Source organism: Xiphophorus couchianus, chromosome 11 (assembly GCF_001444195.1).
Source record: "Xiphophorus couchianus chromosome 11, X_couchianus-1.0, whole genome shotgun sequence".
Taxonomy (NCBI): Eukaryota; Metazoa; Chordata; class Actinopteri; order Cyprinodontiformes; family Poeciliidae; genus Xiphophorus; species Xiphophorus couchianus.
Genome location: NC_040238.1, coordinates 29,087,856 through 29,113,469, shown reverse-complemented (window position 1 = coordinate 29,113,469; position 25,614 = coordinate 29,087,856). Strand labels below are relative to the sequence as shown.

The 25,614-nt window shown below is 37.8% G+C and overlaps 1 protein-coding gene across 16 annotated transcripts in view; it reads left to right on the top strand.

The window, feature by feature from the left end:
* nbeaa (neurobeachin a) overlaps positions 1–25,614 on the top strand; it is a 104,801-nt gene that overhangs the window by 45,091 nt on the left and 34,096 nt on the right. For all 16 annotated transcript variants that reach the window (XM_028031359.1, XM_028031358.1, XM_028031357.1 and 13 more), the window contains exons 6-16: positions 2,929–3,055; positions 3,866–3,985; positions 4,802–4,948; positions 11,382–11,579; positions 12,678–12,811; positions 13,239–13,347; positions 14,245–14,397; positions 15,972–16,140; positions 23,173–23,252; positions 23,558–23,620; positions 24,036–24,133. In XM_028031359.1, coding sequence (XP_027887160.1) covers positions 2,929–3,055; positions 3,866–3,985; positions 4,802–4,948; positions 11,382–11,579; positions 12,678–12,811; positions 13,239–13,347; positions 14,245–14,397; positions 15,972–16,140; positions 23,173–23,252; positions 23,558–23,620; positions 24,036–24,133 — 1,398 coding nt within the window. The remainder of the gene's footprint in view (positions 1–2,928; positions 3,056–3,865; positions 3,986–4,801; positions 4,949–11,381; positions 11,580–12,677; positions 12,812–13,238; positions 13,348–14,244; positions 14,398–15,971; positions 16,141–23,172; positions 23,253–23,557; positions 23,621–24,035; positions 24,134–25,614) is intronic.

Sequence of the window (25,614 nt, the reverse complement as noted above, 5' to 3'; positions counted from 1 at the left end):
TATTTATGTGACGTATCGGCATGATCATGTCAGTTTATTGTACATCTTGAGACCTGGTGAAGTATCTATGATAACTATAGTATATCTGTAAAAAAAATAAATAAATTAACAAGTACCTGAATTAGGGATGGAGGAATAATCTATGGATGTGGAAATAATTTCCCTGCTGGGATGAATAAAGTAATTCTATTCTATTTTATTTGGATCCAAAAAATACAATACGAGAATCATGTCCGATTAGGATAAAACTGAGCCTCAATAGTTTGTTACTGTTGCGCAGCGTGATAACTTTGCAGAAATTAAAAAATTCATTGCAACTAACTAAAAGGAAAGTTTTAGAATAGAATAGAACAAAATAGCCCTATATCATTAGTTACAAAGTGTACAATAATATTGGTGAGCCACTTACTCAATGATCTACAATGCTGATATATGTAGTAAGAAACAAACAATTCAGATGACCAGGGACATACCATAAACTTTTGATGGCGAATTTTTATGCTAATCCAGTATGTTCATTAGCTGATGAAACTTATAAATCTTTGCTTTGAACATTATCTATGTTTGCAGTAACTGCAATTAGCATCTTTGCTGAATTTTTCAAATCTGTTAGCATTAGCTAACAGATTTGTTAGCTGAATCTAGTTAATAGATTCAGCATTAGCTTTGACCCTCAGACACGCCTTGTGAGCTAAAAGGTACGTATATTTCTTGATGTGTTAGACTTAAATAATTTTCACAATAAGAACATACAATCTAGGGTGAAATATGAGTAGAAGATTTTATATATGAAGCACAAACAGTTTGTGTTTCTGAAGCAGAATACGTGGATTTAAGGTCTCCAAATTGTGACACCTGAGTGAGATAACGGTATGTCATAAACAGTGAGGTAATAATTAAATAGATTATTGATTTGGAACAAAACTTTAAATGTCAACACTCCATGTTGAGTGTACGGTTTGTTGATTGGTTTCTCTGGCTCTGCAGTTATGGACTCTGCTTGCCTCACTGTTGGTGTTGAAAGAGCAAGATGTTAGCCAATGTAAAGCTTCATTAGTTTTGACCTTTTATTTAATTGTGCTTCTTTTCGGGACATCTACCCTCCTCCTCTTGTATCTGTGATGCTAACTAGCAGCATCCTCATTCACCTAAACCCTCCCCAGAAACGTCAAAGACCTGTTACCACCGAGAAACTAAAGAAAATGAACCAGGAGGTAATCTCCTGAAGGAAGGATACCATCGCAGAGACAAGCTCTAATCATGTAAAGTGTTAGGATGTAATCCTGTTTCCTTAGTAACCGTTTGTCAGGTTGTCATGGTAAGCATGGAGTGAGAGAGGGAGGACGTCCTCCTCTGTTCTGGCCCGGGTCTTATCATCCTCCCCCAGATGCAGCTGCTACTCAAGCAGCATGTTTGACAGCGGCCCATGCAGCTGCATGACGACCACGATAACGCACTTTAACGCGCTCCTAATGCATACCAGGGATTCGCTCGAGAGGGATTTATATTTGCTCTCCGGCTTTGCTGCGCGTGTGATCCTTCTGGGCCTATTTTAGGAGAGGAATGTGTCTTAGCTGTGAAACTGCGCTGTACGTGGATGTAACGAGAGTGGGAAGATAAATATTATGGGGGACAAATGAAGGGAAAAGGGATTAGTAATGTTAAGAAATTGTAATCTGCGACCCATGGTGCTCTTGCAAGAAAAAAAAAGTTTGGAAAATCAGCTGTCTGTCACTGGCTTAAAAAATAAGAAGTGTGGGTTTTGTTGGTCCTAAATATTTGTTTCCCCTCTTAAAAATGTTTGTTCTGACTTTTACTTTGTTGCACTTTAATGTTTCATATCATATCAAACTAATTGGATAATGATAATCTGAAAGCCTTGGTTTAAATTTTTGGAAACTTGTTTTTCTGCTCATTCCAGAAAACATTTTCTTGCCACTTTTCAACCTGTCCTTGATTACGGCGACAATATTTACTTAGACTCCTCACCCAGCTGTTTAGAACTGTTAGACACTGTCGTTTATAACCTCTCACACATCACTGCACTCTGTGCTTTGGTCAGCTGGACATCTTTATCTACAAGCAGACATATCCAGTGGAGCAATTTAATATATAAATCAATACCTGGACCGTGAACATCAGTCCTGTCAACTTTCATCCTGTAAACCGTGTTTACAACCTGCACTCGTATAGATGTTTCATCCATATGTTCTAAGCAGAGCAAAAAGCCTTGTTAGTTAGCTTGATGTTTGTCATCTTCTCTTTGGTAATATTGCATATTAGTCTTGTTTATGTGAACACCTTCCTCTTCAAGATATTGTGAAATTTTGAATAACTGGCAATGAGTATTTTACATCCCCGTGGAGACTTTTTGGACCACTACTGCTTGCTGAATTTGTTGTGATTCTGTCACAACAGTTTCTTCCAAAATCTTTTTAATCCTTTTAAAGACTGATAGCTGTGAATGTCTTTGTTTCTGATTTGTTTTAAAATTTCTTTAGATTGGGGCACATGTTTTTTTAATTTTTTTTATTTTAGATCTTTTGGCCTACTTAATGTTGCCTAGCAGGTTCTATTCTGTGGGTGTAGCTCGTGAAATTAAATCAAACAATGTGGGGGAATGAGTTAATTCATGAATTTATTTATACAACTTTTTATTAAAATAATTGTTTTCCAAGTTAGTCATAGTTTAATCGGTTATATATTAATTAGATTATCTAAAGATAACAAGAAAAGCAAAAACAGAAGAAATCTTTTAGGAGGCAATACCTTTCCACAGTATTACATATAATACATACATTCTAGAAACATTTATTGTATTTTTTATTTGCAATGTGTTCAGTTTCTTGTTTTTTTTAATCTTCTTTCTCTTTTATGTTGAATTTAAAACAACAAAAAAACAAAAATTAATCACTGATTCTTCCACAGTTTTCGCACGAGTAAAGGAATCGGCTACTCTGCTCACTTTGTGGGAAACTGTCTCATCGTGACATCCCTGAAGTCCAAAGGAAAAGGCTTCCAGCACTGTGTAAAATACGATTTCCAGCCACGTAAGGTAAGGAAACCCGCACTCTGGAAATCCTGTGCCACTTGTTCGATTAGGCAGCGGCAGGAGTGCTCCTGCTCTCTCTCCCTCTTACATCTCTCTCTGCACTCGTTGCGAATGTTGATAAGCCTTGATAAGGTCTGTCAATTAAGGCCCCCTTTGCCACGCTGTCAGCAGTTTGCTGCTGTTCTAAACACAAACACCCACACAAAGTCCTTGCGTGTGCATGGAAACAAGCGCACATTCAGTTGATGAGATGGCCTTCTGTAGGATTTGCTGACCCAATGGATTCCCGGCGCAGCCTAACAAAGTTCCCAGTGGTTCCAGTTGATGAATTTGTATGTCACCCTCGTTTGTCTGGCTGGTGCATGGGTTAATGTTCATGTGTGTACTGGGGAGGGGATAATGTTTGGATGGACATTTGCTCCCTCATTAACCTGGCAGAATTTTAGCCCCACTGACTGAAAGAATTGAACAAATTGGAATCATTGTTAACAGTTCGCAGTCATAGACAGCTTCGGTATGAGGATTTCAGCAGTAAGAATTTTTACTGCTGAAAAGAGAGAAATGAGCACACAGGACAAAAAGCAAACGCAAAGCAATGACTAATGGGGTTATTTCTGTGTTTTCCAGGTTAGACGAGCGTGGAAAAGAAAATAGTTTGAAAAATACTAGTATTTCCAGACTTTATTTAGTATCTTATGTTCTTTCTAATATATTACCCAAATAGGACTGAATAAATGCCTCCTAAATGATGACCAGATATCATTAAATGATATTTGCAAATCAAACTAACTGTTTCATGTGTTATTTTTTCAGTGGTACATGATCAGCATCGTCCATATCTATAATCGCTGGAGAAACTCAGAGATCCGCTGCTATGTCAACGGCCAGCTGGTCTCCTACGGTGACATGGCATGGCATGTCAATACTAATGATGTAAGTACACTATTAATATTGTTTAATGTCATAGAAGACACTTTTGCGTGACTAGATTTCTTTTAATAGCAGCCAAAGAAATAGTCTTACACAAATCATCTTTAACTTTCAAAGAAGTGCCTCTGATAAAGCTCTGAAATCGAGTATTGCTCTGGCTTTACTTCAAGCTTTCCCTCATGTTGTGATCTTGGCAAACATTTGAGGTGTGCCCTCTGCGCTTGCCAGCTGCAGGAGAGTTGCCCTTGGGCTCTTTTCCAGCACAACTCGCCCAAACTCCAACTTCCAACTTTTCCATTTAGCCGGGGACAGGTAGCCTGACCTCTCTGTGGCCTTTCATGCTTCCTTCCTCTGAGGTTTTCAACTTTTGCTGCTGTAACCATAGGGGTGGAGAACACACATTTCCTGGCCTTGAGGCAAAGTGTTTTAGTTTGTGCACATGGTTTGTTCAGGTCTCAGAATGCACTGATCCTATCAGTGTGTTTTCTCTTGAAGGCTGGAGATAAAACGTATGTCATCATTTTTAAACAGCGGAGCAGGACAGATCTCATTGTGATAAGGAGTATTAAAAGGATGTAACTGGTGAGAGGCGAGTGGACCAAAGAAGAACATATAGAAGAAGGTGATGGTGAAGTTGGTAGAGAAGAGATTAAAAACCAACAGCCATCACAAGTTCTCCTGTTTTCCTCCATCCATCGCAGATAGCTAAGGCCCTTTCAGTGAAAATGAAAAATGTACAAGATTTAAGAAAAAAACCTGATACTGCACCGTGATGTTATTAAATACATTATGGTTAAATGGCTTCTCCTTTTTTTCCAGAGCTATGACAAATGCTTTCTGGGTTCATCAGAGACGGCAGACGCGAACAGAGTCTTCTGTGGCCAGCTTGGAGCCATTTATGTTTTCAGTGAAGCTCTCAACCCAGCTCAGATCTTTGCCATTCATCAGCTCGGTCCAGGTTATAAGGTACATTAATACAACCAATCACACTGAATCAATTGTGAGACACATATCCCAGAGGTTTTTTTAATTCTGATGTTGTTACTGACCCTCTAATACTGAATCTGCTGTTGGAGATCTTGAGTATTTATTTATTAATTCATAGGAATTTAGTTATTATTAAGAAATAGGCTATGGTGAGAATAGAAATTGCAATTTTGTGAACTTATGGTACCCTTTTAATTTAATTGTCTGGGTAATTGACCTATTTAGTATTATTATGTTGTAATTTTTCTTTGTGTAAAGCTGCGTAAATACACATTAAAGCCTAAATATACACCTCTATAAACACAAGAACATATCTACTGTGTGATGGTCTGCATCATTAAAAAGAGAAGAAGAATGAAGAAGAAAAAAAGGCAGAACGTTAGCACCACAAAGCAATAAAGAGAAAAAAAATCTAATTGCTCTTGAAGCTTTTTACTGCAATGTTTTCACAACATTGTGCAGTCACAATTCAGGATGTTATGGAAAAGCCTATTTTCACATTACTTCCACTTCAGGAAGCATGAACTTGATTTGCTAACATTTTGTATCACTTTAATGTTAACTTATTCGGATTAACTCACACTTCTCAAAAAATATGAGTGTAACAAAAAAATTATTTATAGAGTGGAATACGTTTGTGCACTGTCAATTTTTTTCTCCTTTTATAAAATGTCTCGAATTACTCAGGAGTAGCACAACAGGTATGATTGGAACTTCATTGCTTACTACTGATGGAGAGTTGTCCTGCTTAAACCTAAGACATTTAGTTAGGGAACATTTTGGGTGATGAAAAGAGCTGACTGAAGCCATCAGAAAGAAATTTGTAAAGCTTATCACTGTGAGTAATTTAAAGAGCGCTTAAAAAGAATTTAATCAGTCTTTGCAAGGTATAAAAATGGTTTACTATTTTCAAAACTACTGCTGGCTTCCAACTTTGACCATCTAAGAACTTTCATCTTGAAAGCTGGCAGCAAGATGCTAAAAGAACTCCCAAAACTCTTTTGTGTTATCTTGCAGCTGCTGATGTGAAAATGCTCAGATGCAGAATCAAAGGGAACCCCACAGAATTAAGAATATAGGTTCCTAACTTTCTTGTCACCTATGCAACGTGAATGAAAATTCTGTGGAAATCTGCTCCTTAATTAGGAAAAACTGAGATTATCTTTTGTTAAGTGCAATCAAATAATTTTTGATACACATTTTTTTATACGAGCGTAAACATGCACATTATAGGAAAAAAATATAGCATCAGAGCTTTTTACACTGTTTGATGCAGAGAACTGTGAGCTCTAAAAATCATATTCCAGGTCTTTTTGGCCTGGCTATCAGGGAAAGATGAGAGACCAGAGCATCTCGCCAGCTGTCTTCTCCTTGTTTTGGCAGACTTGCCTCAAGCTGCTTTCAGCCTTTACTTGAAGGTGTCCAGACCTGTCAAGATTTCAGCACCAGGAGACTGCATCCATATGAAGCTGTGGATGTGCAACAAGCTGCTGGAATTACAGCACATCCTCAGAACAAGTATACAAAAATCACAAGATATTTCTTTACTTATTATAGACTAATGGAGCAATAAATAAATTGTAATAATTAGAATTATTGTCACCATTAGTAATGTAAACCGTAGAAACATATTTACTTAAGTTACAGGTTATTATTTTGCCCTCACTGAACATTTTTCACTGTTTGGTTGTTAGATGAACAGTGTTTTAATGAAAGGAGAATCCTGCTTCCTGGTTTATAGTAAATGAACATACAAATAACATGCATGTATGCACAACCCCATGTTGTAGTATATAGTCATATTACTATCCTAGCACAGCTAATATGTTAAGTAAAAGGTAACATGAAGGCTGCTAGCATTATGCTAATTGAAAATAAATGGAAGATCCAATTCATTGCTAATGCTTAGCATTGGTCTGAATATAGACATTACAAGCAAATACTAACTAACCATAGTGAAATAATCAGACATAAATTTTCCTGAGGGAAGAAATAGCTGTTTTTATTTTAAGTGCCAGTTTTTAACTTTGACACGCTAACTGCGCTCCTACGGCAAGACCATTAGGTCAAAGTTGTTTCACAATTAGCAGTTGTGAAACAACAGCAGTAGTTAAAACTGAATTTAACCAGACTTTGAACTCACTCTGGTGAGAGAATGTAAAGCAGGGGGTATCATTATGTCATGCTATTAAATAATTTATTATATAATGTAACATGTACCTGACAGAGACGTCTCTACATAGCCAACCTCTACTACAAGACCAGAAATGTGAAATTGCTTGAGACATGTGGGAAATATGATAGAACTGTTCTCAAGTACTGGTTGGCCGTATTTTTTCAGTACTCTTTCAGTAACTCCTTTGCCTTTTTGTCTCAGATTTTGCTTTAGCATTTGTGCTGTTTTTTGTTTTGTATTTTGTTTTAACAATGCCTTAATGTTTTTTTTTTGTGCTCTGACTTCTGTATGTATTGGCTTTTGAATTCTTTTATGCATATTTTCAGGAACTTTTTACTAAAGTAAATTTTTATTAGGCATCTGACAGCAGTGAATATATCCCACCCACTTCACTTGAAAGGTGGCACAGATTTGGATGACATACAGATTATTCAATGAACTAGAGCCTTTGCCTCACATAGAAGCTGTCAGTTATACTAGAGTTGCACACTTTACCTTCTCTGTCTGATCTAACACATTATGGGTAAGGATATCTTATAGACTAGATCTCTCATATGCTCCTCCTAATGATTACATGCTCATCCTCTGTTTTTTTTTTTTTTTACTCTATGAATACTGATTTTGCACTCTGTCACAGCCCAGAGCTTCCTGAGGCTGATCAGTTAGATGATTGCCTCTCCGCATGGTGCAGAATGGCCTTCTCAGATGCCCAGAAGAGACCATTAAATGGCTCGGCTGTTTCAAAGACACAGGGCCTCCGTGCTGGTACAGTAATGATGAGTGCGTGGGTTTTTTTCCAGCTGGTTCAAGAATGATAACAGTGAGACTCAGTTTGTGTCGCCTAGTTTCCTTTCTTAATGTAGGCCACTTATTGTTATCTTGGTTCCACACAAATTATGTATGTTTATGACAAGGTGCTCTTTACGTATTGCTTAGTTCATGTTCAGGAGAGCTGGATCTTCAAAGTGCAGCGCGTAACCCTTGCAGCTGTACTGTATGTATCCTCTTGGCCTTGGCTGTTGTCAGTGTTACTGCTCAGTAATGAGCAGCCAGACAGTTTGCTCTGCTGAACAAGCCTTCAGCTCTGCGAGGAGGCCTGTGGTCTTCATATTTGTGGCGGCTTATGATGGCCGACACACTATGTTGAGCTGAATGTCTGCGTGTGCAGTTTAAGGCCCCCACGCTCCACTAATGACACAAGAAAATGGAGCATAACATCTTGTTTTCCTGTGTGGGCTACAGCTGAAGGAAAGCTCCTGAGCTGTTCTATCTTTTTCTCTGAGTTTATGAAATCGTGTGTGTGTGGGTTTGTTTGGTTTGTGCTTCGCAACTCGTGTTGTTGAAAGCGCCGCTGGTTGCTGTCTTCAAGGCTCCAGATGTTCTCACTAACGCAGCGCCAACAATCTGGCCACTGCATGATTATTGAAGCCATCCAGTCTGTCTGTATACCTGTATTGTATTTATATGAGTTCAGATGTTTTGTGGCATTTAGACATTGAGTGACACTGACTTTTCAAACAGCAGAGCTGTAAACAAGGGAATATGTAGGCGGAGCTGGAATTTCTCAGCAACAGGTTGGGGAGGGCGCCGTATGTTAGATAGAAATGGTAAAACTGGGGATTAAGATCAAGTAAGAATAAATACTTAAAAATGCTTCCAGAAAAAAACAACATTTTATATATACCAACATTTATGGTGGCAGAGTTTGTGTATGTGGATCACATTCATAGCAGTTATGCAGCAAAATATATTTTTGGTTACACAGATTAAAAACAATAGGTTTTCAATACAATGTATAAAAACTTTTCATTATCCTATGAAGATACTATTTGTTCAATCAAAATTCAGCAGATGTTATCAAGATTTTAATGAATTAATCTAGCATACAACCTAAACCAGGCAGGCAAGAACAGAACAATGTTTTTTTGTTTTTTTTTGTTCTTGAAGGCCTGGTTTGGTAGTTATTGGCGCCTGTTCTTGATACATTATCCAAATCTAGACAGCTTTTTTCTTGTGTGGTGTTCATCAGCTTTTGCGTGATTGGTCAGAAATGTTAAGTGGGTGTGGTTCTGACACAGACAAATGCTGCAGTAGTCTATAGAGTTCTTGAAAAGTATGAAAGGTTCTAGCCAGAAAGAACTTTTTTCTTGTTCTTTCTACCTCAGTTAAAAGAAATATTGGTCTCATCTCTAGAAATCTGTATCTCTGCTATACACAATTAGTAAAATTCTTCTTGACATTTTGATGTTTTCATGTTCTTTATCATGTTGCTGTTGTCATCGAAATGTTTGAAATTTGGCACAAAACGTATTTAGATGCATTTCAGTGAATCCTGACAAAGTTTCATGAAAAACATCTCCTGTCTTGTAAACCCGGTAGTTTTCTTTGAATAAGATGGTTTTATAATGACTGGTGGGCTGCTCTGTTTTTTTGCCCCAGACAAGAATGTGCTGTTCATGGGAGACCTGACACAATATGAAATTATTGCAAATTTTGAGTCAACATGAAAGAAAATTTTGTGGCATCTGTTGTAAGTCTACATTTAAATTTATCTAAGCAGTTATTTGAAGAAAGTCTAATTGCTCTTGCAGTAATCTTTAATGGTTAAAGTCCAAGTGAACTTGTACATTTCAGTCATATGCTGGAAAGCTTATTTACAGCTTTTGGCCTATTTTCTGCAAATAGTGTGGCGCGGCAGGCTGAATTGAATGGATCAAACGCATGCGTGTGTTTGTGTGTGTTGATATCACTGCTGTACCATAGCTGCAGCTGTCAGGTGCAGAAAAAGGTGGCAGTTGTCACATTCGTTCCTCTGTGTGTTTGGGACTCGTATGTCTTTAATCACCGCCCTGTAGAACTTCACATGTTTAAAAAAAAAAAATTACATTTCTTGCATGCTCCTCCTATCTTCTTAAATCCTCTGTGGCATCCTTAAGCCTTTAAAGAGTCAGCAAAGCTCTTTTACACATTCACCTTTCTGTCTCTTTAATTCAGCATGGTATCATAAATACAGGCCTATTTTACAGGGCCGCAACTGCACAAATTTCATAAGTGCTGCACAGAAAACGGGCTTACTCTGCAAAATATGTGCATCTTAATAAGTGTATTAATTTTACTTTCAGGCTATTCAGTATTTTTTTTCTGTGTGTACATAGGGCCCACTAACCTTCGAATTAAGCCGAAGAGCACTTTATTTGTTTTTGTGATGGATTACCACTGCATCTTACCATGGCTTTGCTGGTAATCTTTAATGGTTAATTTTTTTAACACACCTTTTCAATATGAAGGTTGAAGCATCCTGTTTGTGAGTGTGTTAATGGTAACCTAGGCTCCTGCAACTATCTCTAATTGCTGTTGCAGATGCTGCTAAGGGGGTGCAAATGTGTTTTAAAAGTCAGCTTGGATGAGGATAAGAATGTTACATTTACTGCTGCATGCAGTCTGCTCAGGGCTCAAATCTCACACTAGACCTCAGATGAAAGGTTCAGAACAACATGGGCCTGGAGATCTCAGCAGCCTGGGGCTTTCCTGTGCAGTCAGGCTGAGGAAGGCACCAGGAGACTCAGCTGCTGGAAGAGGGAGAACATCCTCTCGCCTGGAGCTGATACAAAGGGTTGCATGCAACTCGTGAGCCTTTTTATCTACAGGGCTTCATATGTGTAAAGACACCAGCACTGCCACAGCGTACATGAACTCACAGGCCTCTGCAAACAGAAATAGATAGAAATGGGCAAACACATAAACCACTACCTGTAAAGTAATTCCACCTATCTGTGCATAAATGGCAATATACGTATATGCATGTCTAAGCCCTATAACCTCTGTTATAGAAGCTTAGAATCTTGGCCAAAGTTAGCATAAACATAATTTAACATATTGGGACTGGATTACAAATGTGTTGATCTTTTTGTGGGTTGTCATCTTGACTGACTACAAAGAGATAAAACTGGATCCCTGAGTGCTTCTTTCCCACACACGCGCTCTCCTGCTCTGCCTCTTATTCTGTGCTAATTGAATTAGTGCCCGGGTTAGCACTGTGTTCATTAAGATAATGCTGTGTTGTTTACACGAGGCTCCGGCTGCAATTAAGCAGACTCCATTTTGGGTGTTGAACTTGTACACGCTGAAACGCACCCGCACTTATCTCGTCTCCTGACAACTCATTTGTCTCCCTGATTTCAAGTTTTTCTTTTTTTTTTTTTTTCCAAGCTTTTCTTATTATATCTGTCTCTGCAGAGCACTTTCAAGTTCAAGTCAGAGAGCGACATCCACCTGGCTGAGCACCACAAGCAGGTGTTGTATGACGGCAAGCTGGCCAGCTCCATCTCCTTCACCTACAACGCCAAGGCGACGGATGCCCAGCTCTGCCTGGAGTCATCACCCAGGGAAAACCCCTCCATCTTTGTCCACTCACCGCACGCACTCATGCTGCAGGTCAGTTTGAGCTATATCCTGTAGGAAGGAAGCCTACACCTTCAGAAAGTGTAAAAAAGCATGAATGAAGCAAAATAAACCAGCATGTCAGTTTGATTATCAGGCCCCTGTGACACAGGCTGACTCACTGCCACTTCTGGAGCATTTGTGCAAAAGCTGTAGTGTTTATTTTGGTTTTCTAACAGAAGTTAAGTGGTTTTCTATAAAAAGTATATATTAAATATTATGGATTGAAAAATACACACTGCATTGTATGGGAAGCAATTGAAACATATCCTGAAGCAAATTGTAGTGTCAGTATGCTTTATTGTTTTGGGTTATCAGATTTAATATGGTTCAATTTTTTTCTAAATAAAATGTGGATCTAGGATATATTCTTAGAGTTAAAAAATTATTTTCTTTCTACAAATTAGCCTGCAGTATATAGGAAAGATGTCACACAGGGTATGTGTAAGAGACCAGAACCAGCAAAAATAAATGGGGTCATCTCTTGCTAAGTCAGATTATTATTATTTTTTTAAGAAAAAAGATGTGATCATACAACAGGTAATTTTACCAACATGTTTCTTCTGACTAGAAGTTATATGGACATTTTGGAATGGTCAGTCCTGCATCCCAACAAAACCTGATAGAGAATGTATGGAAGAAGCTAAATATTAGGATAATGGAACCCAAAGATGTTAAACACCTGCAAATGTTACATTTCCAAAAGAGCTTCAGATAAGAAGTTCTTTCATTTTGAAGAATTAAAGTTTCTTTAAATGACAGTATTAACTCCTGTCCTTTACTGTATGGTACTGTGATTTTTAAAATTTTTTATTTGCATTTATTCTTTGTTGTTGCTTCAAATCAACAAACAAAATTTAACATCAGACATGGCCTGAACAGCTGTAAATTAAAAGTAATTTTCAACTTATGATTTAATTTGGTTATGGAAAATCAGTGAGCATGTTTCCAGGTGAGAGGAAGTTCTTTTATTTTGAAGAACCAGAACTGTTGCTGTAACAGTACATGTCTGCGGCAAGTTAGGCTTGTTTTGTTCACCTTTACATCCCTGTGGCTTACGCTTGTGAAGCTAACTACTCTTTTGTCCTACAGGATGTGAAGGCCATTGTTACTCACTCCATCCACAGTGCCATCCACTCTATAGGAGGCATCCAGGTCCTGTTTCCACTCTTCGCTCAGCTGGATTACAAACAGCTCAATGACAGCAGTGTGGACACCACAGTCTGGTGAGTCATTAACAAAAAAAAATGCAAATTGAACCTTATGTTCATATGAAATCTGATATTAGGCAGATGCGCTGGAGGCAAGTGGGGAATATTAGTTTGAAAGGGCAATAGGAGAGACACTTTTTTCTCAGAGGACAATGATTTCTTTTCCAAACTATCTGTCCTCCTCTGACTTTAAGATCTTCCTGATAGCACTGCATCATGTGGTTTTTAATGCTGTTACTTTATCAGGCACCATCTCAACATCATGTCAGCTGCAGACCGATTATTTATTTAATTTCATCAGGAGGATGGAGATAAGGGAGAAAATACAGCTGCGTATTAAAAATAAGTTATGAAGGAGCTATGATGGGAACATGGATCATGTTTTCTCCACTTGATGCAGTAGAAAACGCATTTAAACTCTTCCATGTGTTGTATGTTGCAGCGCGACTCTGCTGGCGTTCCTGGTGGAGCTGTTGAAAAGCTCAGTGGCCATGCAGGAGCAAATGCTGGGAGGCAAGGGCTTTCTTGTGATTGGGTACCTGCTGGAGAAGGTCAGTGCAACGGCCTCCTTTGGTTTCAAGTTGTGTTTGTTTGTTGTTCTGTGAATAAGAAGAAAAGCCTTGGTTTTGACTGCGACCCCCGCTTTATTCATCAAAATTCTTGAAGCATCCACAAATAGCTCTTCATTATTAGCCATAGCTATTTATCCTGAATAAAAATAAACTCATGCCTATTTTGTTTTTTCCACTTGTAGATGAAAGTAATATTGTGAAATAAAAAAAAATACCTGAACCTTTCCAATGATATAACAGTGATTCTTTTCCATAATAGTCTGCCTCTAAAACATTATCAGGAATGGTAATTGCATATGGAAAGTATTCATACCCTTGATCTTTTGGATACTTTGACACATTACAAAAATGTGGATTCCTTCTTTTACACAACTACAAATTTCAGATTTGTACTTTTATTTATTTATTTATTTTTTTACAAATAATCCAAAAATTGTAAAATGACCCAGTCAAAGTCCAAACCTAAAAGCATCTTAAAATCTGTAGCAAAACTTGAAAATGTGATGCACCCCATTCAGTCTGACTAAGCTGGAGCTGTTTGCAAAGAGGACTGGGGAGTTTTTTCAGTCTTAGATGTTTGAAGCTGGTAGAGACACACCCCAAAGATGGACATCTACGACTCAAGCAAAAAGCAGTTATACAAAGTATTGATTCATAGGGAATCTAATAACTATTTCAGAGAGGCAAATCCAGTTTGAGATTGTAATTTGGCTAAATGTGAAAGATCCAATGGACTGGGCTTTTGCAAGGCACTGTTTATACAGTTTATACAAATGCATAGTGTTGCATTTGTTGATTGTGAAAATAGACTTTGTTTGCTTACTTACATCTTTGCTTAATTAAGCTTCAGCTTCATACTTGCCCTTCTTCCTGCAGTCGTCTCGGATTCACATCACCAGGGCAGTCCTTGAGCAGTTCCTGTCTTTCGCAAAGTATCTGGATGGTTTACCTCATGGGGCGCCACTCCTCAAACAGCTCTGTGACCATGTCCTCTTCAACGCTGCCATCTGGATACATACACCTGCCAAGGTCTGTTTGTCTTTGTATGCATCTCCTCAAGTACTTACTTCAAAAATGAAACAGAGATTACTAAACTGATGACAGAGAGACAAAAATTAACACAACAGCAAATTAGTTTTTAATTCTCTTCTCTGTGATGTTTTGACTGAGATTGTGCTTGAAACAAACAAAGAGGAAACGCTGAACTGACATCTCAGCAGCCATTACCCTTTACAGTAATTTAATAAATGAGCTCGGAGGACGTGCAGGGAGGGGCCGGCTCTCCGTCCTGTTAAAGGACAGAACATGCAAGCGAGGGAAACAAATAGGAAATGTGACATTTGAAAAGACCCCAGGAGAAGAGAGGGGATGTGCAGCTCCTCTTTTCTTATTCTCTTTCTGAAATAGATGTGAGAAACCATGACATTCCCACAGGGCTCTCTGGCTCATGCCTCCGCAGTTCGCAAAACTTCTCCCTGACCCTAAGAGGTGATCTTGCAGTTGAGCTGCACTCCGGGGCAAGTTGGATCAAAACGGAAGAGACAAAATACAATTAGTTAATGTTGTTTGGGAGAAACACAGAATCCAACGCTGGGTTTCATTTATTGATTTTAGTTGTCAACACAAAGCGGATCAAAGTGAATTATCTTGTTGGTTTTTTTTCTCCCCTCATTCAAGTGCCAGTAAAGAAATTATGGGAAAGAAATTAATGATAATAAGGCCGGCATCAGAAATGTAAAAAGCAAGAGCAAATACACACACAAAATGTAATTGTCAAATCTTACCTCTGTTCTACCTCCCACTGAGCTTTAATATTTTCCTCCTCTCAAGGTGTCATTGCTACCCTGATTAATGCCAAGATTAACCTTGGTAGTACTTAAGGCTTAATGAAACACAGAAAGAAGTTTTTCATCATGTCTCCAAAAAGCCCGATTACTGCTAAACAGTGTCCTGCTGAAGAAAACCAATTATTTTTGTTGCAGCAATGCACAAAAGAAAATCAGAAATTTATTTTTGCTGTGCCAAATATCTGCAGATCAAACAGCTGAGTGTATGTAATGTAATATAAAGTATTGAATTGAAGACCTTTTTAAGGCAGCTGAGTCCACTCCCCAGCATAGATGATCTCTGATGTGATGTGGTCAGGCCATGGCCCAGCGTTAATTTCATCCGTTTAAATAGAGCTACCTTGTTAAGGCCGGCCCTCAGCATGGTGGCTGCTGTAATGAGCTCAGAGGTTTGTGAGCCATCTCAATTCAGCCAATGTGCATCGAGGATTGGCTGAAGGAATATTAGGAGAGGGCGAAAGGGAACAGAAGGAAGAGATGAAGGAGCAAATATGTAATAAGAGAGAGGCTCCCTCTTAAATGTCAGGAATTGAAAGTAGCTCCTCGGACAGAAGTGGAATTTCAGACCCTGAAATATTAAAGCATAAAGAAAGCGGTAGTTGTTTTTCACATTCCCCCTGTGTTTGTCTTTGCACAGTTAAATTGCATTTTTCTTTAACTGTAATAAACATTCTGCTCATTTATTCATCCAGCAGCTTCTGTTGCTCCCATTGTATTGATGTGTGCTACATGAATGGACTGTTTGCTCCTACACAGGTCCAGCTGTCCCTCTACACATACCTGTCGTCGGAGTTCATCGGCACCGCCACCATTTACACCACCATTCGCCGCGTCGGCACCGTCCTGCAGCTGATGCACACTCTGAAGTACTACTACTGGGCTATAAACCCTCTGGAGTGTAGCGGAATCACCCCCAAAGGACTCGGTATGTTCACAACTTAAACCCAACACTAAGTTAAGTGGAACAGGACGTGACCCTTCTGTACTATTGCCTTATTCTCAAGTCATCTTCAGTCGGGCAGTTTGGCTCAGTGCCCTGGGCAACAAGGCCTAGGGGGCGCCACAATCCCTTCAGAGAAAAAAAAAAAGTGATCTGTCAGTTGCATGTTGAAATATTTTTTTCTGAAGCCCTTCATCTCTCATTTCAATATTTTAAATGATTATTCACTGAATATAGATTCTTTTAAAACATCTATAGAGTAATCAAGTGGCGATTTATCAAATCTTTATTCTATTTATCTTGCTTTAGCTTCACCTTCAGATATAAATCTATGTCCATATCTGTATCTAAATGGATATCTAGTTTACATATACTGAATATCTCTAAATATCACATCTATTGGCATTTAGTTTTGATAAAACAAAAATAATATACAATGAATCCAGTTAGAGCTTTGTTGGAGAAGTGGGTGTTTATTTCATCAAAGAGTGCAAAGAAGGAGAGGCTTATTCAGTGTATCATCCATCCATGCCACAACCACCACTGTAAGTTAAAAATTTTATTTTTATAACATTTCTACTACTATTAAAAACTTCAAAACACCTTATTTACAAAGTTCAAAAGCAGGATGAACACTATGGATGAATGATTTTGGACAGATTCTGAAACATGTTCACCTAGTCAGACTTTTTCTCCTGAGGAATACAATTCAGCAGCAGCTCAACCTTTTAGTCAGAGTATGACTCTGTTGATCATCAAGCCATGATTCATGCTACTATAAATTCATAGGTCAAAATACGCAATTATAATGACCCCCCTCAGAACTTGATCTGGTACAAGTTTTTATATCCCTCTTTGATGTTATTTATTTTATTCTTGAATCAATTATTAACAGAATTCCATACGAACGTATGCATGACAAGATGGTTGCCTCCTCCCTGGACTACAACAACTTATGTAGGAATGGTAGAAATGATTCAGTGTTTCTGAGAATGACAAAAAAAATTTCAGGAGCAGATGATTCATTTATTATTTTTTATTTTTTTTACATGAAGGGAATTGTCTTCAAAAGACTAAATGTTCCTCTGAAGCTTTTGTAAAAATATTTTATACTTGGTGAATTGTTAACGTATCCTTTCATGCTTTCTGTGAGAACAGGGTAGCTGTTCTTTGTACTCGTTTAAAAAAGAAATGTGAAAAAGACAGTTTTAACTTCTTTCGTTGCTATGAACTGGTGCATCAAAAAGGTCAGAGCAAGCCCTCACTTTAATCAACCTCTTTCTCGCCCCGGACCTGCGGCTGACTGTGAGTGCGCATCTGGGGTCACCATGGCAACAGACAAATTTGACGGGAAGATCCAAGGGAGCGTTTGGAATTTCTAATCAAGTGACTGTCTGGCTCCCTTTTCTGTTTGGCGATATTGCCGTTTGACTGCTGGGATTTAGCCCCATAAAGGAGCGCTGATAACAGCGCAGCAGCAATTAGCCTCAGACACATACTCACTGCCATTCAAAGGCAAAAGCTGCTAGTTATGGTTTGACAGACCACATGCGCGTACACTTGACTGTACTGTAAGAGCGTGATATGCACTAATTTACATAGTAATGGGAAGATGTTTTGATCTCACCGCAGGCTTTCTGGATAAAAATGGATTCATCTGAGTGTCAGTCTGAGGGAATGAGGTTGATTCCAAGTTGCACATTAACATTTGTTGTATTACAGTTTTTTTTTTTGTCTGTTTCCTCTGGCTTTACTTCTTTCATGAAACGCAAAATTAATTTGCACCTTTTCCATTTATTTTGCAAATAATTCAATTCCCTCCTACGGGTATAAACAGAACGAGTGCAATGTAATAGAAAGGGAACTTTATGCCTTTTGTACAGGCATTTGCTTTGAATCTCGCAAATAGGTTAGAATTCAGTCAATATGATAATTAAATTTCTTGCCATTCAGCGCTAGAAGAAAGTGGCCACAGCAAATTAGCATAAATTTGGGTTTTTGTGAATAGCTTTTTTGTAGTATTGTTTTATTCCTCAAACGGGTAGTTCACCCTATAATGTAGATATATGTACGACATTTTTAAATATTCTCATTAGAGTTGCACAATATAATTATCATGACTAGGATAATTTTGTTTTATTTTATTTTATTTAACCTTTATTTTACCAGAATAAAAAAAAACCGTTGAGATTAAAAACATCTTTTTCAAGGGGGTTCTGGCCAAGAAGCCACAACGAACACAACAAATAATTCAGAGGCCATGTATTTAAACTCTGCTTAGGAGGAGCTTTGTATTTTATGGCTATCAGTGGCGAGCTTTACCCTGGGCAATATGACTTTCTGCCTGAAATGCCACTTCTTGGCTGCGGTAACATAAGCACAATGTACAGTTGTTTCTCAATTGTGCCTATATTAGTTTTCTTTTGTATTTTTGCATGCATAACAAATCCTGAATGTATATCCACCATGCACCAGTACAACTAGCAACAAGTAGTCCAACAGCATTATGTTACTCTAATTATTGGTATAGGGTTCTTAAATTAGAAACTCTTTTCACTCTGGATAATAATAAAAAAAGGCTGCTCACTTGCTACTGAACATCCTAGCATCCACGTGAAATAAAGTGTCTAAAGTGTCTAAGGTGATGATGAACTTTCATGTTTTTTTTTAGAAATAGCTGAAAGAAATTTCCCACTTTGTCGCAGTTTCTACAATTGTTCTTCTTAGACCTTCCCTGGGTTCACCTCATGAAATCAAAACAGATTCTTAAGCCTTCAACAAAAAAATTCAATTAAGATTTTTGTAAAAATATAATTTTTTTGTAAAATCCAGTAAATTCATACTTGTTTTCGAATTTCGTATTTGGAAAAGACATTAAAGTTGTATTCTGTACAATTATGTCAGGCCCCTTATTTTAACAAATGCTTAAAATAATTAATTAAAGCCCCATTTTACATATTCATCTAATTTATGTTTAGATTTAAGGATCTGGCCTCAACTGTAAATGCAAATGTTGACTTTGGTGCTTGCAAAATCCTAAAAGTGTTAGCAGAGACCATGTTTACCACTGTATTACATCAGCTTGTTTGAGAAAACTCTTAGCAGTTGGAAACTCGAGAGACTAACTTTTGTGGCTTTGAAAGTGAAAAGATTTCCACTTCATGCTTGATGTCAGTCTAGCACCTACTCAAAGAGACAAGTAAGAGTTTTTTCCAATAATGCTTTCTCACTACTATCACTGATGCCACTTAGAACTGCCCTTACATGACACATTTGCAGATATTGAGGTGTTGCTGTCCAGGTCCAACAGAACTCCAGACGTTTGTTTATCAAACTGCAGTGCACTTTACACTGTCTAATCTTCTAAACGATATGAGACCCAACAGAAATAGGAGCAGTATCACTTTTTACAAATGTGAATGCAAACTTTTATCTGAAAAGATTTTTCAGTAGTTTCCACCACAGAATCATCTGTCTTAAATGCGAAGCTGCCTGAGGGCTGGAGATCACTTCCATTCAGTATTAACTTTCAACCTCGTCCTGCGTGGAGCTTTTTCTGCAAACATTCTGAATCCTTTAATGATTCTCTAAGTGCCTTCGATGAGGAAATCTGTTTGGCCAGACAGTCTCTCACAAAACGTCAACCCAGTCTTTATTCAGATTGACTCTTTCTCTCTTTGCTGCTCTTTTTATTGTCCATTCATGTCATATGGAGCTAATTAATTATGGGATGTTACACTAGGTACTCCTCTCTAACACATTGAATCAACAAATTTAGATATTTAAAAATGAATGTATAGATGGAAAGTTTCAAAGCCTCACAAGTTAGTTTTCTGTTTGTTCATACAAACACTAACTAATGCTAATATACTGTATGCAGTGCTTTGCACAATTATATACGCCCAGAGCTTTTTTATTTTTTGTCAATCACAAACTTTACTATATTTTATTGGAAATATTAAGGTAATGGTCCATTACAAGTTAACACTCAACTGTGAAGTGCAAGGGGAATAATGTATGGTTTCTAGTGCAGCTATAGTTTTCATAAATTCAGTTGACCTTTTTAAGGTGAACCATTGGCAGCAACACAATGCTTTAGGAAAACATCTTTTCATCAGGAAAAGATAAGCTGGTAAGAGCTGTAAATGCAAAGCAATCTTAGAAGAACACTCTTTAAAGGATGTGAAAAAGTTTGAGGCAGGATAATGCTAAATTTACACTCATAGCTACAATCGTGCAGTTCAGAACAAAGCATATTCAAGTTCAGACTTAAACCCATGTTCTCAGGTGCTTTCTGTGGAACCCGACAGAACTTGAATTTTTTTTGCTGAAAGTAATTGGTAAAAATGTCATGCTTATAGTGGACTTTTTGCACTAGCGGCTTGAGTTGGGTCTATGCGATTATTTGGATTTTCCACTAGTTCCGGTTATGTGGCACCACCCCCTTTTCATTACTTTGCAGGGCTCAACAGGTGCTGAAAATGCAACATCAGAAGACTGTGTTCACTGATTATCCAGGGGGTAAAGTCACAGGTTGCATCACATGAGCGACTTTCTTACAATAGTCTGACTCCTACAAAAAACCCCTGACTGAACAGACTGTTCAGCACGACTTCCCTGTCCCCATTGCTGCATTGTGTTTGTTTCAGATATCTCATCATGCTACTTTTCGGATTCTGGGATTTGTTACTCAGTTGTAATAGAAAATCATCCAAACTGTGTAGAGTTGAGTCGAGAGGCACTACTAGGTGCTAGTCGTAAATGATGTGCAAAGTTAGTAGATCGTACCACAAAAGACTTAAAGCTAGAATTGAACCAAAAGATGGGACTGCAAAGTATAGACTCAGTGAGCTGAATACAAAATCCAAAATTTTGGGTTTTGATTTTTTACAATAATTAGAAATAGTGTTGTTTTTCTTCCTTGCATTACTAAATTATAGAATTTTTGTGTTTTTCATTAAAAAAAAACGAGTAAAATACATTCTACTGTGTTTACCATACATTTTGACAAATGTATGAAAAAGTACAAGGCTGCGTGTATGATGTGAATCTCTCGTCCTTTCTTGCAAAATTGTGCTAATACCTTCTCAGGTTAATACTCAGAACATGTAATATTTGTGAAGAAAATACACCTCTTTGACCCTCCAGAGCCTCATGTCGGGTCAGAAAGAAAAAAGAAAAAATCTAATTTTGTGTGACAATTATGCCACAAAACTGTTAAGTCAGATTAGGAGTTATGAATGCGGGGAAATTAATTTCCAGAAATATAATACAGTTATTAAACTTTCCCCTGAGAAGCAATTTAGAAGCAATTTAAGCCTTTTTTATGTCCTCTCTGTATGCAAGACCCTAAAACTGAGGCATATACTCGCTTTCACATACGGCCACATAAACTATGATGGATGGTCCACTGTCACCATTTCCAGCACCATGGAACAGCTTGACAGGTGAAGATGATGGATAACAAAGGAGCGCTTCAGTGTCATGTTTTTTAGCTTTGTGAAGAACATGTGAACCGGCTCAAACGACTACACACACTCATATGATTCAAGGGCACTAAAGCATGGCGAAGAGTCACACAGATATTCTTCTTCATCCTTTTCTCTGCTAGTTTTTTTTTTTCCACCAGCACAGGGTCAGTTGTGAGTCTTAGTTTGATACATATATGATATGACACATTTTATTCAGCAACAAACTACTGTTTTTAATGGTATTTCTGTTCTTTGATGGTGTACAAAAGTAAGAAAATGACAAGCACTTCAAACATCTCGCTAATGCACACAAGTTAGACATCATAAATAATTACAGATTTCTATTAAATGAAAAAAGCCTCTGAGAATGATGATGGGAAGGCAGCTTTTGAAGGTTTCATCGTTGATTTTTTTATTTGCTAATATAATTTGTTCAGGATTATGTACAGTGATGGGAAATTTGAAGCTTAATTGTGCAAAAGTGAGACCATTAAAAGATCAAAAGAGCAAAATCAGTTGAATATGATCTGAGGTATTGTTGCACCATGTGTTGATGGAAGACTGAAATGCATAGCACCAGATACATAAAATGGAAGTTCATTATTTTAGAGAAATAAAGTCAAGAAAATATGACAGGGACATTTTTTAACAGCTACTATCAGCTTTTAGTAGCTAAAGCACTATTAGCATTGTTAGCATTTCAAACTCTGACATCTGTCAGTGTATTTACTTCCTTGGAAATATTTCTATCTTGTGACAAACTCTTTAAAAAGATTGCGAACATTTTCAGTCATAGCAGCTTTACAGTAATCCTGAAGGCTCAAGAAAAAACATTTTCTGTGATCCAGTAGCCTTCTTGTTGCCGCTAAAGCTCATTGTTGAAGCAATGACTTCTCTCCTGTTTTTAACTTTTAGCTTTTTTACCGTTTGACTTGTCAAATGTTATGAATGTGTGCGACTCTTTTTGTATGTTAAAGCATGTTTTAATGGCAATGATGGTGTGTTAGAGCTGAACGAATGAGTTATGATGGGAACAAAGCTGAATTCAAAGATGGTATGGACTTTCAGATAAATGAAATGCCTTGTTCCGTGTGTGTCAGATGCTTTTGTGTTTTTAGCTCCCGCTCTTCCTCCTAGCAGCCCTTCACTGCAAACAACTGATGGAGTGCCAGAGTTACTAAGTGGACACAGTGGATTACGCCGCTTGTTTGCTTTGGATCACTCAACCATCAATCACATTTTTTTGTGCAAATGACTTCACCGTTGCTGTAATAAGTTAGATTAGTGCAAGCATAAAATATCTCGATTGCCAAATTGCCACTGGAGTTAATGACAGTGATTTACAGTTCTGATATAGAGAAAGTGAGCGCATGTGAATGTTTTCCCCCCAGCTCTTGAGGAAGCCTAATAAAACTAAATGTCAGTAAACAGAACGGCTCACTCAAACCCAGCTGCTAGCATATTTAAAGTGCCATTGTTGTTGGTAAAAATTGCCATTTTTCATTTATGTCTGCGTGTTTTTTGGGTTTTTTTTTTTTTTGCTCAGATGGACCCCGGCCGTCCCAGAAGGAGATCATCTCGCTGAGAGCCTTCATGCTCCTCTTTCTCAAACAACTCATATTGAAGGTAGAGGGAGAAAATGTGATTATCTTCATGGCATAGTTTAAGCTGTGGGAAATCACTTTACTACTTTGATGTTCTCTGTTGTTTCTCCTCCCGGGCAGTTCGCGGCCTAATCTAAAATATGTGGAAAATAGCATTAACGTTGAGCAACGCCAATGAAGCGCTGCAGCATTTGAGTGTGTGCATGCGTGCGTGCATTCATATCGATTTTTGTTCCTTCTTCTGTATCGCGTCGTCCTAGGTTAATAAAAAGTAGAAACAATTGAAGATCACTGAGAAGGTTTTGTGAATCTGTTTTTCTTTCCTAGGACCGAGGTGTGAAGGAGGACGAGCTGCAGAGTATCCTCAACTATTTGTTAACAATGCACGAGGTACAGATGCTTTCTCCTTTATTAAACCAGAGTCAGACAGGGGGGAAAAGAGGGACTCAGAAGGAGACAGTGAGAGCTGGAGTGGAGCTGGTGGCAAAGTATGTGCAATAATCTGGGGGCTGAAGTTATAGTCCACTTAAACGAGCGGGAGTGTGAGTCAGCTTCAGTGCGGTGACGGCATAAAAAATGGCGCAACAATGGACTGAACAGAATGTACTCCTCTGTAACAATTATATCTATTCTTGCTCTGAAATACCACCTGCTCCTCCGCAATTCCCCCTCCATACCCCCCATGGAACTCTCTTTGTCCTCCTAGGCCTCTATTCATCTCTCCCCTCCGGGCTTTTTCTTTTTATTCCCCTCCTCCTCCGCTGCCGCCTCACCTGTTCACCTTTGCTTTCTTTTTCCTACGTAGGATGAGAATATCCACGATGTGCTCCAGCTGTTGGTGGCTCTTATGTCTGAGCACCCGGCATCCATGATCCCTGCTTTTGATCAAAGAAATGGCATCAGGTGAGTGCAACCCACACATGCATGTTCATATAAAAAGATCTGTTGCTGCACTAAATACTGACATCTTTTTTTTTTTTTTTTTTTTTACTTATATTTATCATTACTTTCACTAACTGAGAGAGCGTTGGAACCCAATGTTAATATGCACTGTGTGAAAATGCACAACATTTACTCTTTTATGTCAGTTTTGGATACCAACCTTACTTCTATTTACAGAATGTCAGAATAATGATTAATAATAATTATTATAGAATAATAATTTTATAATCTTTAAAGTTAGATGTATGAGTCTCAATTGATATCCTTGCCCACTGCAAAATTGCGTAGGGGGTGCCGCCATTTGGCAAATGAATCCAAAAGAAGTTTTGAGAGCTGTTATCATCTTCTGTATTTTCCCAAAAGTTTTGGCTGAAATTTGTTTTATACTAACCATACTGTATATAAGCTTAAGATTTTGAAAATTGTATGAAAAAAGTGCCCCAAAAATGCTCTTTTTCTCATTATTCTGACATTTAGCAAATAGAAATAGCTTCACTAATCCAAGGCAAACTAGGAAATAATTAGTCTGACTTAATTTCAGACAGTGGGGGAAAAGGTATGACATCTTTTTGCAAAGTGTGGTTTCAGCTTTTTATTTAAAACAAAGCAATGTTCTTTGATTTAACTGTTTATGTGACCTGTATGCTTATCGGAAGGCATGTTCTTTTCTCATATGGTGGATTTGTGGGGCAAAATTAACGTTAACATGTGATCAAACTTATCTTCTCATGCTGAGTAACAACACTTAGGAGAACACAGGCTTCTGATTACTGAAAGAGAGAGTCAGGCCAACTGTGCTGGTAATTCTCCCAATGCATAACTACTTGGATGCGTTTTCGGTTGCCACAGGAACTCATATTGCTAGAGAGCTATTTGCAAACTGCACTGCCTTTTTATATGTCCCCTTTGAATACCTCTTTCAAGAAAATAGTTCTCAGGTATTGACTCTTTCTGTATTTACAACCAGTGTTTTATGTCTGCAAAAGTATGGGATTTGATTGTGTCATTTCCAAGTCTTTATAATTAAGAGAAAAAAATTAATCAATTAATATGTTTTTTGTTTTTTTTAAGATTTCTTTTCCCAACTTGTGATCAGTTTGAATGTTGTCAGAAGCCACAGATTAATGGAAAGAGCAATACTGCTGTTGTTTTAACATCTGGATCCTCTTAGGTCAGGGTTTTAAATGGAGCCTGTGATTCCTAAACAGAATCAGTTTTAGATGCCAAACTAAGCATTTAGACACCCCCATTTTTATGAAATCTTTCAAACAGATAAAGTAACAGATTGCAAACTTTGATTTGAAGAAATTACCAGTTGTTAATGTTTGAAATGGTGTATAAAATGTACAAAAAGCTACGAAATGGCATTTTACTGCAATGGCAACTGCAGGACTCAAATTAATGTGTCAATTTCTAATTTATGGAGCATAATTTTTCAAAAA